At 40.6% G+C, this 17,970-nt stretch overlaps 2 protein-coding genes across 2 annotated transcripts; both read left to right on the top strand.

Annotated features, from left to right (window-relative positions):
* On the top strand, positions 287–1,253 carry LOC105160181. The gene is made up of 2 exons (XM_011077448.1): positions 287–689; positions 925–1,253. The coding sequence occupies exons 1-2, from the start codon at positions 287–289 to the stop codon at positions 1,251–1,253; spliced, it is 732 nt and encodes a 243-aa protein (XP_011075750.1).
* On the top strand, positions 6,421–17,897 carry LOC105160167. The gene is made up of 3 exons (XM_011077435.2): positions 6,421–6,579; positions 6,669–6,821; positions 17,612–17,897. The coding sequence occupies exons 1-3, from the start codon at positions 6,541–6,543 to the stop codon at positions 17,774–17,776; spliced, it is 357 nt and encodes a 118-aa protein (XP_011075737.1). The 5' UTR covers positions 6,421–6,540; the 3' UTR covers positions 17,777–17,897.

The raw sequence follows: 17,970 nt of genomic DNA, 5'->3' as shown, positions 1-17,970 counted from the left end.
TGGATGGATCTTCAAATGCTAAAAATGGAGGTGCAGGAATATTTCTTTAGGGGCCTGGTGGAATAGAGATCGGGATCGAGATTTCTATGAGATTATCCTTCCCAGCGACCAATAATGAGACGAAATATGAGGCTCTAATTCAAGGTCTCTCCAGATGGCACTGGATGGAGGGCTTAAACAGTTGGATATTCACACAAATTCTCAATTGGTGGCAATTCAGGTGCAAGGTTCCTATGAGACTAGGGAATGAATGATGATATAGTATGTGGCAAAAGTTAAAGAAATGATGGGTAAGTTTCACAGATGTGCGATCTATCAGATATCCCGGGACGAGAACGCGAGGGCAGATGCCTTGTCCAAATTGCGGACTATGGTGGAAGGGATCAAGGAGAGGAAGATCACAGTAATGATAAGAGAAGCTTCGGTGATTGATGAAAAAGTTGTCTATGTAGTAGACGAGGCGAGCTCATGTAGGATTCCCTTCATTCAATATTTGAAAGAAGGGAAGCTTCCTGATGATCCGATCACGGAGAGGAGGTTACAATTCAAAGCAAATCGGTTTACCATGTTGGGAGAAGAGCTATACAAGAGAACTGCTGAGGGAATATTACTCAAATGTCTGGATGGTGAAAGAGCTCAATATGTGATGAGGGAAATTCATGAGAGAAGTTGTGGGAATCATTCAGAAGGTAGGTCGCTCGCTTAGAAAGTTTTAAGGCAAGGGTACTACTGGCCTACTTTGATCAAGGATACAAAAGCATTTATGAAGAAATGTGAAAGCTATCAGAAGTTCGAGGATTGCTGCACTCACCAGCGACCCTACTAGAAGCTCTTAAGGTCTCATGTTCTTTCGACCAATGAGAATTGACATAGTTGGTCCTTTTTTCGAAGTTGTAGCCCTAAAGAAGTTTTTGATTGTGGCAGTGGAATATTTTTCCAAGTGGATGGAGGCGGAACCATTGGTAAAGATCTCTGAAAAAGAGGTAATAAACATCATTTTGAAAAATATTATTTGCAGGTTCGAGATCCCCAGGGTACTGGTGTCGGATAATGGAACTCAGTTCCAAAGGAGGAAGATAGTGGAATGGTGTAAAGAGCTCAAAATCAAGCAAAATTTCACTACAATAGGTAATCCTCAAGCGAACGGGCAGGTTGAGGCAACGAACATGATCTTGTTGCAGCACTTGAAGACACGGCTTGAAGGAGCAAAGGGGTCATGGGTTGAGGAGCTCCTTAGTGTGCTAGGCTTATAACTACGCCAACGACTGCAACAAGAGAGACCCCATTCTATTTGGTATACGAAAGTGAGGCTATCATATCGGCAGAGATTGGAGAAGAAACAACGAGGGTAAGTCAATACGACCTGCAAGAAAATGCTCAAGGGAGGTCTTTCGATCTCAGTGTGATCGAAGAAGGTAGAGATCGTGCTTACGCAAAAAATCTGTGAGACAAAGTTTGATGACCAAAAACTACACCGAAGAGTAAGCCGAGAAATTTCCAACTATGAGACCTCGTTTTGAAGAAAGTAGAAGTATCTAGGCACATAGGGAAACTGAATCCTACATGGGAAGGTCCTTACAAGGTCATAGAGGTGAAGAAGAAGGGAACTTATGCTCACTAGGATATGGAAGGTAAGGATCTACCTAGACCTTGGAACATGCACAATTTGAACAAGTTTTATGCTTAAATACAATCCAGCGACCCAAAAAAGGTTTGCTCATAGAGGCTGACAAATGTATTTTGGGAAAAGCAATTTTTATTGTGTAGGACTTAGAAAGGTCGAAAGCCATAGAAATTTCAGCTTGAGTAAGGCACATTTTGTACTCAAGTCCGAAAAAGAAATTTGAATCTATAAACCTGGAAAAGGTTACGTTCTGCATTGTAAACTTATTTCTCCAGAATGTTCTTGATTTCTAACCTGAAAAAAGTTCAAGTATGAATGATCTGGAAAAAAATCGATGACGGATTTCTAACCTGGAAAAGATTTAAGTATGAACGATTTGAAAAAGATTGATGACGGATTTCTAACCTGAAAAAGGTTCAAGTATGAACGATCTGAAAAAGATCGAAAATGAATTTCTAACCTAAAAAAGGTTTAAGGACGGACAATTTCAAAAAGATCGATGACAGATTTCTAGCCTGAAAAAGGTTCAACGATATAACGATCTGAAAAAGATCGATGACAGATTTTTGACCTGAAAAAAGTTCAAGTATGAACGATCTGAAAAGGATCGATGACTGATTTCTAACCTGAAAAAGGTTCAAGGATAAACGATCTGAAAAAGATCGATGATGGATTTCTAACTTGAAAAAGGTTCAAGTATGAAAGGTCTGAAAAAGATCGATGACAGATTTCTAACCTGAAAAAGGTTCAAGCATGAACGATCTGAAAAAGATCAATGAAGGATTTCTAACCTGAAAAAAGTTCAAGTTGAGCGATTTGAAAAAGATCATTTGATTTCCTTATTTCCAATAGGTTTAAAATGCAATGTCATGAAGATTTTGGACTTGCAAAATGTGACGTGGTATGAATATGTTGCGAAATTGAAAGGAATTGATTTGAAGTAAAAGGAGAAATTTTCATTAACTACCCAACCACACTTCCATATACAAATACAGAATATTGTCTTTAGATGTTCCTGGTTCTGACTTCGCAAAAGCAAGAAGGTAAATCAAAAGGGTACAATGTGAAAATATTTAGAAATCTAGCCGTGATGCGGATTGGCCCCTGGTTCGTTTTCTTCCAACAACACCGCGAACTCATCTTCAAGTGGGGGGGGGGGGCCCAGAAGGTAAATCAAAAGGGTACAATGTGAAAATATTTAGAAATCTAGCCGTGATGCGGATTGGCCCCTGGTTCGTTTTCTTCCAACAACACCGCGAACTCATCTTCAAGGGGGGGGGGGGGAGCCTCCTCTTCTGCAGGATATGGCTCAAGGTTTCCATCAAGAGCAGGGTCTAACTGGCTGCGACCGAAACCTTCGGCGAATCCTTGAAGCTTTTGAATCTGGTATTGACATTTGTCAAAACCCTCTATCATGAAGCTTGCCGCCATGGACTCCACCACTTCTTGGAAAGCACGAGACTTCATGAAACCATGGACCCCTTTCAAGCGGGCCTGAGAAATGGCGTTTTGGAATTTGGAGGATTTAAGGTAGCTTATACGACCCTCATCCAGGCCAACCTCATGACTGGCACCAAAGCCTTCCTCCTTACCTTCTTCCTTACCCGCTTCAAAAGCAGCTCGACGATCCCGCTGAGCAGTGGACATTACTTCCTCATGTTGATAGGTAAGCTCGGCAGATTTCTATTCAGACTCTGATCACAGGGCGTCATTTATCTCTCGAAGTTCAACCAACTTCCTCTCGAGCTCAACTACCTTTGCATTGGCCTGAATTTTGTTGTGTTGCCACATGGAGCATTTTAGCGAGAGGTTATGCGCAAAGGTGATTGCTTATAGAAGGGACAATGAATGACGGCGACCATATAATGAATAAAAAAATAGGGTTGATTTTTACCTGCATTATGTTATGGGCAAAATGCTTCTCGACAGCAATGTGAGAGGTCTAAGTCAGGATGACTTCATCGCGTTCGAGGCAAATTGCCCTGTACAGCTCCCAGGAATCTTGGCCAGCCCGAGTCCGCAAAGCGCTACTTCAAGACGAGATAGCCCAATTCGGGATCAACCTCTCACCAAACATTTCTACGAGCCTACTACTGGGGGATCGCTGTGCTTCTTTTGCCTGCTGCTAGACCTCCTCTTGTGCTTGCAACTTCTTGCGGTTCTCCACTTCGTTGGCCTTATCCGTTGCTAGGCGAGCTTCCAACCTTCTTTGGTGATCAGACATTGAGGATGGGGGGTTGCAACTCCTACTTTTACTTTTGTTTTGTTCTTGGTCTGCAGCTTTTCCTTTGCCCTTGCCCCTTTTTCTCTTGTTGCTAGGCTCGGCTGGGGCTTCGACGATCTCCACTGGAGTTTTAGGAGATTGATCATCGATTTGGATTGGTGAGGAAGCAGTATGAGGAGGAGACTTAGGAGTTGCTGGGACAATGGAAGGGGTGGCAGCAGCAGATCCAGAGGCGTCGTACGAGCTCTCAGGGGTGGTTGCTTGGGCACGAGCTAGCTCACGATGCACAGAAGTTGCAAGGTAGAAAACTAAATTAGAATCCCATATAGAATACTTATAATGAAGGAAAAGGAAGGAAATAATCACCCAAGGAACCCTTAGTAGGAATAGGAGCAGCGGAGAGGCCCGCGAGCTTCAGCATCTTTTCCATCAATATGTGTTTGGGAAGGTACCAGTACAGAGTAATATAATTGAAGTGGCCCAGTCGAGGCGAAAATCCCAGGATTTCCCAAGAGAAATGAAAATGTACCGCTCACGCCAAGGGCCAACATTAGATTTCAGATCGTCCAAATATTGGCAGTATTTGCAAGTGCTAAGATAGAACCATCCACTCTCTCCCCACCTCTTTGAGGTCGTGAAAGAATAGAGGGACAAAAAATTGTCAAAGAACGGGGGAAGATCTAAGTGTTTTATAACCATGAGGAAAAGAAGAATATGACTAAAGGAATTAGGGGAAAGTAGCTTGGGACAGAGATCTAACCTAACGAGGATATTATTTACATTGCGAGGTAAGGGGAATTGTAAACTTGCTTCTAAATGCATTACAAAAAAGGAACAGAAACCTTATGGAGGTTGATGCATCCTATCGAAAGAACGAGGAATAACGACTTCATTATTATCATGGATATAGTATTTTCTTTTGAGTTGCTGGATGGGTGTTTTTACAGTACTAATGAACCTAATCCAAGGATTATTACGCATCATATCTTGATATTTTTTCTGAATAGGAATGTCACCGGAGCTCGCCGATTCTACCTTTTGCACGGCTTTGGAGCCCTACAATGATGAGGAGATTGGGGAGCATGCATGGGAGAAATGGGGTCGTTGGATGTTCCTACACCTCCCTAGGGGAGGCCATGGTCGAGCTCGAGCTAGAGCTCGAACCCGTTTTAGAACTTGAACTGGACCTTAAGTTATAAGACATTGAAGAAAGCAGGAACTAATATAAAAAATACCTGGAGGAAAGGATGCCGAAGGAGAAGGAAGCTCGTTGAGGATGATCGAAAGTGACTAAACTGGAAGGTGCAGTCAAGAAGTTCAAATGCAGTACTATATATAGGGGAATATGGGAGACAACACGCCTTTTCATGAGCCACGAGATGATGCCACATCTGCATGCTCAATGGTGGAGATCTCGCGATCTGAGAAGCAACTGATCGACTTCTTTTAGTGCTATTAATGACACTAATAGAAGTAGGGGAGTAATGATGGGGGGTAATTACACTAGCAAGGTCAAAAGGATCAAATTGCCCTTAATTTTTAAAGAAATTTGCAACAGAGGATAGGATCCGCGCATGAGGGCGCGGGTAGGATCTCCCGACCTGACCAACCTGACCCGGTCCAACTAATCAACCCTCTTTGACAGCCGTTGGATCACCCGACACTGGGACACCCAAATGATGCCACGTGGCACATTCCCATACAATACCGTACACTATAAATGCCATCATTTATGAACATTTATGGCAAGTGCATTTTATCACGTTTTTAATCTCACCAGCTCTCTTTAGATCGCATTCGATCCTACTTTTTCTAACTTAACCATTGGAGGGCCTTAGCCAGGGGCCACCCAGCACGCCTAACGTGTGTTCTCTTCTCAGGATCCACTTGTAGGAAGCTCGAACAAGGGTTCAACGACCCGATCTCAGGGTGCCTAGATTTGACGACCAAGCGTGAAATGTGCGATCTGCATCACCACTCAAGCCCGAAGGTAATTCCAATTCCAGCTTAACCACTTATATGGTTCGCCACTTTACGGACAAATAGAGTTTCAAGACATGTTGCTAGGTGTCAATCTTGATGAACAGGTTCTTAAAGTGAAGGAATTAATATAAAAAATAATTAATTAATTAGGCAAAAGTTGTGAGCTCAAACGATTCATACACTTACCAGATTATCTTTTTTCCTGAAAAAATAACTTTGGATGTATGGAATACATTTTAAAAGACTACATCTCTTCTACTCAAAATTATGTACCTTTGTTTAGTAAGTACATTAATCGGAGATGAACTCAAACTTAGATGTGGAAATATCGACAGACAACCGCAGTCTACCCGGCCAGTCTTGCACACTGTGTTGGATTCCATATCCCTAGCTGCCTTTTCTCTCTCTCTCTCATGGCAGTTTCTGCAAAACCAAGAAAGGGAAATGAAAAGTGGGAGGGTGGTGTGAATTTTCAAAGAAAACGGTTCCCTTCTCAAAGTAAAAGAAAGTAAAAAATAAAGGTAATGAGGGGACCCAGAAAAGATTAAAGAATGAAAAAAGGTTAAAACCAATCTTTCATTGTTGAGAAGATCCAATCATGCCCATATCTTTCGCTCTCATAATAATATAGACATCAATCCCTTTTGTGCTCAGTTTTCTCTGTTTCTCATCCCTACATGCAAAAAGCCATCCCTTCTGCTGAAATTTCATGTCATTTCTCCACATGGGATTCTCTGGGAAAGATGCTGTAAGATCAATATTGTATTCCCTCTCTTTGTCTCATTGAAATGTGTTCTCTAATTTGTCGACTGATTTGAGTAGTTTGCATGATAATAGAATGTTTTGGTGGATGATGAGTCGCCGGGCAGCAGAGAGACAGTTGGAGAAGAAAGCGGACGGTGGGAGTTTTGCCCGATTCAGCACCCAAATGAACCGCCCCAGGAGGACAAACCCGTCGAATGCCCATTGCCACACTCCTCTGTCATAAATGTCAGTTTCTCTAGTTACTTTCTCTCTCACACACATATACATATATATATATATATGCACACGTCTCTCTCTCTCTCTCTCTCGTTGATGGATGAGTAGAGGATTCTTGCATCGTTGGAGGGTTGGGCTTAACACCGGCCACTAGGTACAGTCACAAACATGGATATTATATGATAACTTTATTAAATTTTGGTTAAATGAATTGAAATTTTGAATTCAACTTTATATGCAATTTTTTTTTCTTTTTACGAATGAAGTTTATGTAATCTTACGCTTGTTTGTTTAAGGGCAAATTATATTTTAAATTCAGACTATGGTTGTTTTTGTATTTTGTGATTAAAACTTTGTTTTGTGTCAGCTTATCATCTTAATTTTGTAAAACTTGCATTTTGTCATATCTGATCATTTTTTATTGATTTTTTAGTAAAAAAAACATCGCATGTTGTGAATATGTGAAAATATTAAATCACATAATCCTTAATATCATATGTGCACTAAATGTGATGTTTTCTTGATAAAAAAATTGGATAAAAAACAGTTATTAATGGCAAACTACAAAATTTTATAAAGTTGAAATGGTAAGTTGACAAGAAAAAAAAATATTAGATGTCAAATTGTAAAAATAGTTATAGTTCAGATAACAAAATATAATTAATTATTTATTTAAATCATTTTTATGTCATTAATACATGCTATATATATATATGCATAATTGCTTTTGCTTAATTTTTATAATATTTTACTGAAAAGACATTTCAATAGAAATAAGAGTTACGGTGCTTAAATATTGCCTGATTTTTATCAAGTGTAGAATAATAGGGAAAAGTGCATGCAGTTTACCCCTCTATGAGCCCAAAAAAATTAATGTGAAAAATAAGATAGAAAATTATTCCATGTGTTTTGAAAAATGAAGCAAATTACCCTCTATCTAAACCACTGATAGGTGGTAATTTACTTCTTTTTTTAACACAAGGGGGTAATTTGCTTTATTTTTATAAATACATTAAATTAATTTGCATATTCTTTTTTCACAGAGGGTATTTGCACATTTGGAGAAAGTAAATTGCATTTAACCCTAAAATAATATTAGGAAAAATTTCATAAAATCCCCCCATGTTATAGAAATTCAGCTAAAACCCCTCTGTATTAAAAATATAAGTAAAAAAAATTTCTGTATTTTTTAAAATATTGCACACGTCCTCTTGTCATTTGTTTTTACTTAATGGCGTTAATTTTTTTTTTAGAATTTTCATTATACCCTTATGTAATATAAATTATTGTTATTATAATGACTGTTGGATCTTCTATGGTTGCATCAAAACTGTTACGATCTAATCAATTTTAATAGCCCTTTGATATTCAAAAATTAAAATTGAACGGTCTATATATTATGTTTTTAAAAATATATTTTATACTTATCTTTATATATATACATATATATATGTATATGAATGATCTAAAACATATAAATATATATATATATCAGTACTATACATCATATGTATATATATGTGCAGGTGGAGGGTCATCGCTCCACCTCCACAGACGCTCACTGTCTAAGCGACGACGTTTCCACCTAGAGTTGGGTTGGCGATGGGCATCGTCGACCAGGACGTAGCCATCGAGATCTAGGCGGCGATATCATGCACGAATCTGGGCGGGTGACGACGGCTGTCGCCGTCTAGATCTGGGCATCGTCTTTGATTCTAGGCAGTGAATTGCCGCATAGTGGAGAGAGAGGAGGGCGGCCGAGAAAAAGTGACAGGTGGAGGCGGTGGGAAGGTTTAGGGAACGATGATGCTTCTCAATTATTTTTAATTATTTATTTTTATCTATTATATTTTCTTAATCTTATAAATTTTAATATATTAAATTAATTATGTGTTTTTTTAATTTAAATGTAATTATATTAAAATATTAAATTTATTATTAAATTTATATAAATAATATTGATGCATATGACCTAACGAAGTATGGCCCAAAGAAGAGCAAAAGAGCCCTTTAGCAATACTATGAATAAGCAAAAGGCTGTGGAGGCACTTAGCGATGATAAGGCTTTGCAAGTTGTCATAGGGTTGTCCCAGGCCCCAACTAGTAGAGGGTCCGCTCCAGCACCACTAGCACCAGCGCCACCACCTCCTAGAGTTGTGGTTCCTGTAGTTGACCCCCATGGCGTAGCACTTCAGGAGTACCCCCTTGGGAGAATCATCACCAGCACTGTTGGGAGCCATTCATCGGATAGTCTCAGCGGCTATTCGGGACCCCTACCCGTATTCCCACGCCGTTTGATGTGGACGGGCCTAAAAAAGAAGCGAAGAATGCGCCGCTATACTTGCACCTCCAATGACCGAAAGACAGGGAACTCTCTTGATGGCCCCTCAGGAGGTCCTCCCTCAATGGCTTGCACGTCTGGAGTACCTTTAAAAAAGTCTCTAGAATGTCCAGTAGCAGATCATCGAGGCCCCCGCAGAGGAGCAATAGGTTGTCCCCTTCATGGAAGCTGTAATGGCGGATGAACTCTCCGTAAATTGTCGTACCCCAGTTATCGCAAAATACAATGGAACAACTAAATAAAACTCTATTACATGGGTACACGGGAGGGATCAAATATCGTGTTTTCGCTACCACCTTCGCCAAGGGCGCCCAACAGTGGTTCAACTAATCGCCCGTAGGAGCGAGCGGGAAGTTTCAAAGAGTTTCAATCTCTCTTTTTGCACCAATTCGCTCGGAGTCGGAAGCTTCAAAAGACGAAGCTTAGTTGTTTTGTTGTATGATAGAAGGACAATGAACCCTTGAATGTGTACTTGCAGAGAGCTCTTTGATAGGGACTTCTTCAATTCCATGGCCAAGAAGCCCGTCTCCAAGTTTGAGGAGCCCGCACTGCGAAATACATTAACATGGTTGTCGCCTAAAGCTGCTACGAAAGAAAGTAGGAGGAAAAAAAAAGGAAAGGAAACAAATGAGGAGGACCCCTCCAAAAAGCCTCAAACTGATTTTTGGGATAAGAAGCCACCTTTCGAGAGAGTGAATACAGTATACACCCTGTCGACTGTACCTATTACCTAAGCTCTCATGGCGGTAGAAGGAAAAGGTCTATTAGCTCGTCCTAAATCATGGAAGGATGGCTCCCAAATGTCCCAAGTTTGATAAATTCTGCTGCTTTCACAGTAACTAAGGTCATATCACCGAAGAATATCGCCATCATAAGAACGAGATTCAAAAGCTTATCCGAAATAGATATCTGCAGGAGTACGTATGTTGGGGGTGAGCTCGAGGGACAGGACTATATCGAAAGTAAGAGATTGATAAAGCAAAGGAGGTGAAAGTTTCCAATTTCAAACCTTTCCCTAGAGAAGGGTACAAGATCGTGTCTAAGGGAGGATTGAGATTAATGACCCCATTCCCCCAAAAAGGAGTCATATGAATGATCTCAGGAGGCCCAAATGGAGGTGACTCCCACCATTCTAGGAAAAGGCGAGTAAGGGAAGTACACGACATAACCATGAAGGAGGTACTGGATATGGAGGCGCTGGAGGACATCCCCCTCATCCAGTTTGGGAGAGCAGGACGATCAGGACCTAAAAACTCCCATAAAGATGCTATGGTGATCACAACATTATTGGCAAATTATGAAGTAGCGCGCATTTTCATAGATTCGGAAAGCTCGGCAGACATATTATTTGGGGGAGGCATTTGATCAGATGCAGTTGGGGGACACCCTCATGGAAAAGGTGAATACCTTCCTGTATGGTTTTGCAGAAGAAGTAGTACATCCATGGGGCATGATCTCACTCCTGCTAACTCTAGGAAGTGGATCCACCCGGAAGACTTGTTTCCGAAAATTCTTGGTGGTGGACACACCCTTCACCTACAATGCTATTTTGGGGAGGCCTACTCTAAATGCTTTTCAAGCGGTAATCTCCACCTACCACATGAAAATTAAATTTTCTACAGCTAGTGGTGTAGGAGAAGTTCAGGGAGATCCCCGCCAATCATGCAAATGCTATGTTGAGATTGTAAGAAGGGAAAAACAGGAACACAAATGAAGTGTCTAAGGAGGTTCCCCACACAAGCGAGGAAAAGATGCTGACTAGGTGGAAGAATTGCTAAATATTGAACTCATACTTACAGATCCAGAGAAAATTACACGGTTTGGTTCTCAACCGAACTATGCAATTCGGAAAAAAGTAATACAATGTTTACGCTGCAATATAGACATCTTTTCCTGAACCCCCCAAGACTTGGAACGGGTCGATCCAAACGTCACAACCCATCATCTCAGTATGGATCCTAACATCAAACTAGTGAAACAAAAGAAAAGGCATTTTTGACCTGAAAAGGACAAGATAATCCAAGCTAAAATTGATAAATTAATGGCAGTTGGACGCATCAAGGAGATAGAATTCCCCAAGTGGTTATCCAATGTAGTCCTAGTACCTAAGCCCATAGGAAAATGGAGAATGTGCATCGACCTCACAGATCTCAATAAAGCATGCTCTAAGGATTTTTATCCTCTATCTCAAATCGATCAACTAGTTGATTCCACATTTGGATATGAATTACTAAGCATGATGGATGCTTCACAAGATATCATCAAATTATGTTGGCTCCTCAAGATTGCAAGATGGTTAGCTTCATCACTTGTGCTGGCACATTCTGCTATGTAGCTATGCCATTTGGCTTGAAAATACAGAAGCTACCTACCAGCGTTTGGTGGACAAGATATTTTGGCCACAAATAGGTAGGAATGTTGATGTTTATGTAGAGGACAGTAAAAAGTAAGGATGCTAGAAAACACGCCGTCCACTTAGAAGAAACATTTTCCGTCTTGAGGAAATATTGATTAAAGCTTAATCTAGAAAAATGTGCATGTGGGGTGTAAGGAGGGTGTTTCCTCAGATTCATGGTGACTCAAAGAGGAATCAAGGCCGACCCCTTTAAGATTAAAAGTCATCGTAGACATGAAGGAACTAACCAACATTAACGAAGTACAAAGACTGGCCGAGAGGATAGCCTCGCTTAGTCACTTTATTTTCAAGGCAGCAGAAAAGAGTTTGCCTTTCTTTAAAGTATTAAGAAAAGAAAATCTTTTTGAGTGGGACGCCACAATCAACAAGCCTTTGAGAGCTCAGAAAGTACCTAGCAAGGCTCCCCCATTATTGAAACCAATACTGAGGGATACCGTCTATTTCTTGTTGCATCCTATTGGAGTGAAGACAAATTTACCATTGAAGCAATCCTTGGGCAAACCTTACACTTCTGGACACCTAGTGAATTGGGCTGTGGAATTAAGCGGAATACAACATTTCATACCTACCGTGAACAACCATCAAAGCCCAAGCGTTGATATATTTTATGTCAGAAATTGTCGGAGTGTCCATAGAAGACACCCCCAAACCCAAAAAATGGTTACTTCATGTAGACGGATCATCTACACTACGAGGTAGTGGTGGGGGCATAGTCATCATTTCACCTCATGGGGCAGACTTAGAGTTTGCTGTCAAGTTTGGATCTAAAGTATCCAACAAAGAAGCTGGATAAAAGGCATTGGTAATAGGCATGAAAATGGCTCAGGAAGCAGGAGCTAGACACATTATGGCTTACTCAGATTCTCAACTAGTAGCAAACAGGTGGAAGGTACATATGAAATCAAAGAAGAAAATATGATACAGTACTTACAACAGCGAACAGAGCTGAAGACAGGTTTCAAAAGTTTCCAACTCATTCAAATTCTAAGGGAAGAAAACGTCAAAGCACATTGTCTTTTCAAGCTTGCTGGTACCTTAGAAGATTGCAGGACCAGACACATTACTATATAGCACTTCCCTAAACCTAGGGCTCCCCTAAGTGCTCAAGTAATATATTTAATAGAAGATTGGAGGACAACCGTGATCCGATGGATGGAAGAGTGACACATCCCTGGTAATAGGTGGGATGCAGCCAGACTCAAAGTTCAAGCCACTCGTTTTCCTACTACAAGGAGGGGTCCTCTATAAGAAGGAATACTCCGGTGCTTGTCCCAGACATCCTTTGCTCCAGTGCTTGTCCTAGCCAGAGGAAATACACGTGCTTAAAGAAACACATAGTGGCTGTTGTGGAGCACATCCTGAAACATGGTCGTTGGCTAACAATACTTTATGGGTTGGGTACTTCTGGCCCACTATGAAATAAGATGCCCAATAATTGGTAAACAAATGCAATCAATGTCAAAAGCATTCTTCTCTTATACATGAACCTGCAGAACCTCTCACCACCATGTTATCACCCTACCCCTTCGCACAATAGGGCATGCACATCATGGGATATTTTCCCCTAGCCCGCGGTCAGTGAAAATTCATCTTAGTAGCTATTGATTATTTTACCAAGTGGGTGGAAGCATAACTACTGGCCCGTATAACAAAAGGAGAAGTAATTAAATTCATATAAAAAAATATATCATTTGTCATTTCGGGCTACCTCGAGAGATAATCTCAAACAATGGCAAATAATTTCAAGGTCGAAAAATACAAGAACCGTACAAAGGATTGCATATCAAGCTAAGATTCACATCGGTGTCACACCCCCAGTCCAACGGACAAGTGGAGGTTACTAACTGCATCCTCGTACAAGCGATTAAGAGGATATTGGAGGGAGTTGGGGGAACCTGGACGGAGGAGCTAACCAGTGTTTTGTGGGCTTACAGAACAACTCCTCAAGGTCTACAAGGGAGAGACCCTTTACTTTAATTTTTGGAACCGAGGCTATCATCCCCACAGAATTAGGGATGCCCTCTCATAAAGTCATGCACTTTTCCGAAGAACGTAATTCGGAGCTTTTCAAAGAAAATTTGGATCTCATTGAATAATTAAGAGAAAAAGCTTTCATTCGTATACAAAAATACAAGAATACCATGAATAATGCTCACAACAGAAGGGTGAAAACCCGAATCTTCCAACTAGGAGACGGCGACACCTTGAAATAGGTAGGAAAACTAGATCGTACTTGGGAAGGACCTTAGAAGGCCACGAGGGGGGTGGGGGGCGACACCTTGAAATAGGTAGGAAAACTAGATCGTACTTGGGAAGGACCTTAGAAGGCCACAGGGGGGGGGACTCCTCACTTTGGCCTCAGCCTCTCCCAATATGTTGTCTAATTCTACTTTTGCAAAAGCTCCATTGAGTTAATCTGAGATAAAGTGGAATTATGTTTAATTAAAGGAAGAAAGAAACTACCTAATTCAGGGATAGGGGTGTCGCTTACTGGAACTGGAGGATCAGCAAAGGGGTTTAGGACATTATCCATGGCAGCCCCAAGATCGAGAAACGAATACTCTTCCCCAACTGGGTGGTACCCCTGAGCCAATTGTTCATTGCAAGCCACAAAGTCGTGTTCAAAGAAAGGTCCCCCTATCTTGGCCACCTCCTGCTGATAATCCATGAATGTCTTGAATTCCTTGAGACGATTGGCTTAATAGCCTTCCAGATAATATTGGCCATCATCAGTATTGGGAAAATCAAGTGCAACCTTCTCAACAGCCTTTTTGAGGGCCCTATCATGACCGGCAGCTTCCTTTTCAAGCTTCTTCAGGTCATTTTTCAGTTGCTGGCAGCGCGTGGCTTCCTTCTTGGCCTCCTTGAGCTTAGTGTTCTCAGCTCCTAGGCACTCGACCTTCTCCTCCAATTTCCGTCTCTGGGCCTCGCTTTGGGGGATGGGGGGAGACTCTTAAGGGTGGGAAAAGAGCTCTTCACATATAGAAGCCGCCTGCAGATATATAAAAGCATTAAAAAGTGTTCTAAAGATCAAGAAAGGTCTAGGGACGAGAAGGCAAGATAAAAAGAAACACTTCTTCCAATTCTTTGGAGGATTAGGAGCAGGCATGAAGACACACCAGGATGGGGAATAAAAACGAAGAAACCCAATTCAGGTTGTTTCAAGCAGTAGCATTGAGCAAAGATATTAGCAGTAATAGAGAACTTATAGAAATGGAAATCATAAAGAAACTAGCCAAAATTCTAAAAGAACTAAGAACCAGCTAATTAAGTGGCACCTAAAAAAGGCAAGCAAAATCAGAGTAGAAAGAAGAGATAGGAAAACGCAAACTTGATCATAGCTGAGTAGAAAAGAAACACAAGCAGTTAGGAGGGGGAGAATGAGGGCGACTCCTAGGGGAAGGGGTATAAATAATGAAAGTAGGAGGGATGTGGAATTCATGTATCAACTAGTCCACACCAGGGGATCTAAGACTAGAAGACCCATAATCTATTAAAGACTGGGGGACCTCATTCTCCTCTTTCCTAGGGGAGGATCCTTCCCCTTCATTCCCCCATGTCTCATCCTCCACATTCTCCTCATCTATGAGATGGCGAGTTGCCGCCATTGCCTATCGCAGACTCCGCCTCCGGCCATTAGGAGGTCCGGACGAGTTGGGGCTTGTCCTCTTCAAAGTTGCTTTTGAGAGATCATTGTCTGGAGGTCCTCCTTAACAAAATGGACAAACTCATCTGAAGATGCCATAGGAGGAAACTAAGAAGAAAATTTTTCAATGAATTGGAGAATCAAGGAAATACTTATAGATTTTTTAAAGGAGAAGCCCTGGTTCTTCAAGAAGAAAGGGGGGAAGGAAGACAAAAAGAAATGGGGTTACTTCATAATTAAACAACATGGGAGAGGAAGTTAAGCCCACGTCCCTCATAACTTTCTTCGATTGGGCGGTTTCGTAATAACCTAGGCACATAGGAGTGGGAGATTATCAAACGCCCCTATAACCAGTAATTAAAGTGGTTGGGCATAGACCTAGCTCTCATTCCCTCACTAACAGACGCCAGAACACATGGCTATAGATTTCGAAAATAGATAAAAGATGAGAAAACGAGAGTAAGAGGAGGGGGCATCTTGAAACCTTAGCTTGCTAAGGTAAGGGGGCTACTCCTCCGATGTAAAGAGGACTCCTACTCTATGAAGGAGTTAGGGGCATCCCTCCTTAAAGTGGGGGGACTAAATGATGCATATGGACCGTGGAAGTATGGCCTGAAGGAAGAGCAAAATGGCCCAGGGGCCCCATAGACCATACAACAGCCCATGAAGGGGGTGACCACCCAAAATACTCAAGGACCTAGCCCAAGAATGTGGCTCAACCAACGACAATATATTTAAATGCTCCCACGGGGTACACGTCGCATACACCTGGGCCACCAAGTGTACCTCCTAGTCAGTATTGAATAATGTGTCCAGGGAGGTTCCCTCAAAGAATCAGACTCCTGGATAAGGAGGAGTCATTGGAAATCAGGAGTCCTCAACGGTAAAGGATCCCCTCAACGTTAGGACTGACTTGCATTGACCAGATTAATGAAAGATAATAACAGAATGTAGCTTATCCTGACAACCTCTATCCATTCCGTCAAGAATAGGCACCGCGTGCAGTCTCCTGAGGAAGACACCCTCCGATAAATACAGGTTTGACCCCCAAGAGGGGGAGACCTTCCAGACGCTGGAATATTGCTGTTAGACTGTTCCCTTGCACCCTGATTATACTATTAACATGAGTTCTCTTATGCAATTGATCACCATACCATGATTTCTAATTACAATTTACTTTTTGCAAATATTTTCTCTTAAATCCAATACTCACTGGAGTGTCGGAGTGCTCATGTGGTGTTTTGCTGGTTCAGTTTCTCAAGTTCTTTTATCTTTTGGCCCAAGCCCAGAACAAAGGTCCAAGCTTATTGGAATCGTGCTACTTCCGCACGCATCAATTATAATTTCAAAATATATTTTGCACAAATTCCAATTAACGAATAATATTTTTAAGTAAAATTATGCATTTTCATTTTAAAAATTTGATATTTTATACGTATAATAATTTAATATGAGGTTATAATAATTTTACATATGAACATTTGATGAATATTAATTGTTTAGAAAAATATAAAAAAGTAAAGAATTAACCCAAAAAGAAGAAAAGAGGGGATAATTGTGTAGAAGAGGGGTTATTATGTCCATTCAAATAGGTCAAAGATTGAAAATATGTCAAAATATTATACAACTCTCATTTCTAGTGCATGTAAGCCACTCTCCATTTTATTTTTAATGGGGATGGTTTTTTTTTTTTTCAGGATTTATAATTATAGGCTGTCTTTTTTGCTTTAATTAATATTGGTAAATTTGTAGCAATTTTCTTATAGGGGGTATTTTGCAATTTTCCCATAATATTACACTATCAGTGTTACAAACACGACAGAGTAAAATGAAAAATAGACAACATATTTAGGTTGAAGAATTCATGGATAGGGAACTTGGTCTCCCACAAACAAACAATTTCTATTAGTTTAACAAAACTTAAGGCTATGTTTGAATGAAATGATTAGGATTTGATAAATAATTTTTGGGCAAAGAATTTTAAATGCCTTCATATAAAATGGAGTTGAAATCCATCACCACGTGACAAGGATAGTTAAAAAATTTGATATTCTTTGCTACAACAGTGAATTATCCATATAAGCTCGATCGATTTGTTACTATGAATTTGATGCTTTTGTTTTCTGAATACAATTTAAGAAAAAGACAAGCAAAGGTCGAATTGTTTCCTTTAGTTATTATTTTGATGTTATTTTGAGAGGCTTACACAACATGATCTAAAATGGGCATCCAATTCCCGACAGTTGCTATATATCTGGTGTTCAAAGTCATAGATCAACTGAAGTTTATATTATTTGTAATTTTCAACTTTGAAACAGCATCAGTCCCTTCATAAGAAATGTTATGTTTAGGGCTATTTGGGCAGTTGATTATCGGCAGATGCGCATAAATTGCAGGAAGGAAGAGTTTCGAGCAGGGGGAGCTTTCAGAGGACAGTTTGGGAGCCAAAGCGCAAGAGACATCACAGCAATGGTCATGGAAACCATTATGGAACTCAGTCTTTAAGACGGGCTCCACATGTCACAATATTGGAAAAGGCTTCAACAGTTGAACAAGTTTGAGGGACTTAAATAGTTATGGAGAGGGAAGCATATATATATACTCGGGACATTTTAGTCAGTTTCATCAGTTGTCAACTTGTAGCATTTACTACTCGTATAAAATGGTCACTATTTATTTACATCTTCTGACTTTGCAACCTCATTATTATTTACAAGTGTACTATCATAACGCTAATGGGAATGGATCAAAGGAC

This window comes from Sesamum indicum, linkage group LG4 (genome assembly GCF_000512975.1).
Source record: "Sesamum indicum cultivar Zhongzhi No. 13 linkage group LG4, S_indicum_v1.0, whole genome shotgun sequence".
In the NCBI taxonomy this organism is placed as follows: domain Eukaryota; kingdom Viridiplantae; phylum Streptophyta; class Magnoliopsida; order Lamiales; family Pedaliaceae; genus Sesamum; species Sesamum indicum.
The sequence above is the reverse complement of the archived record's forward strand: the minus strand, read 5'-3'. Positions and strand labels throughout refer to the sequence as shown.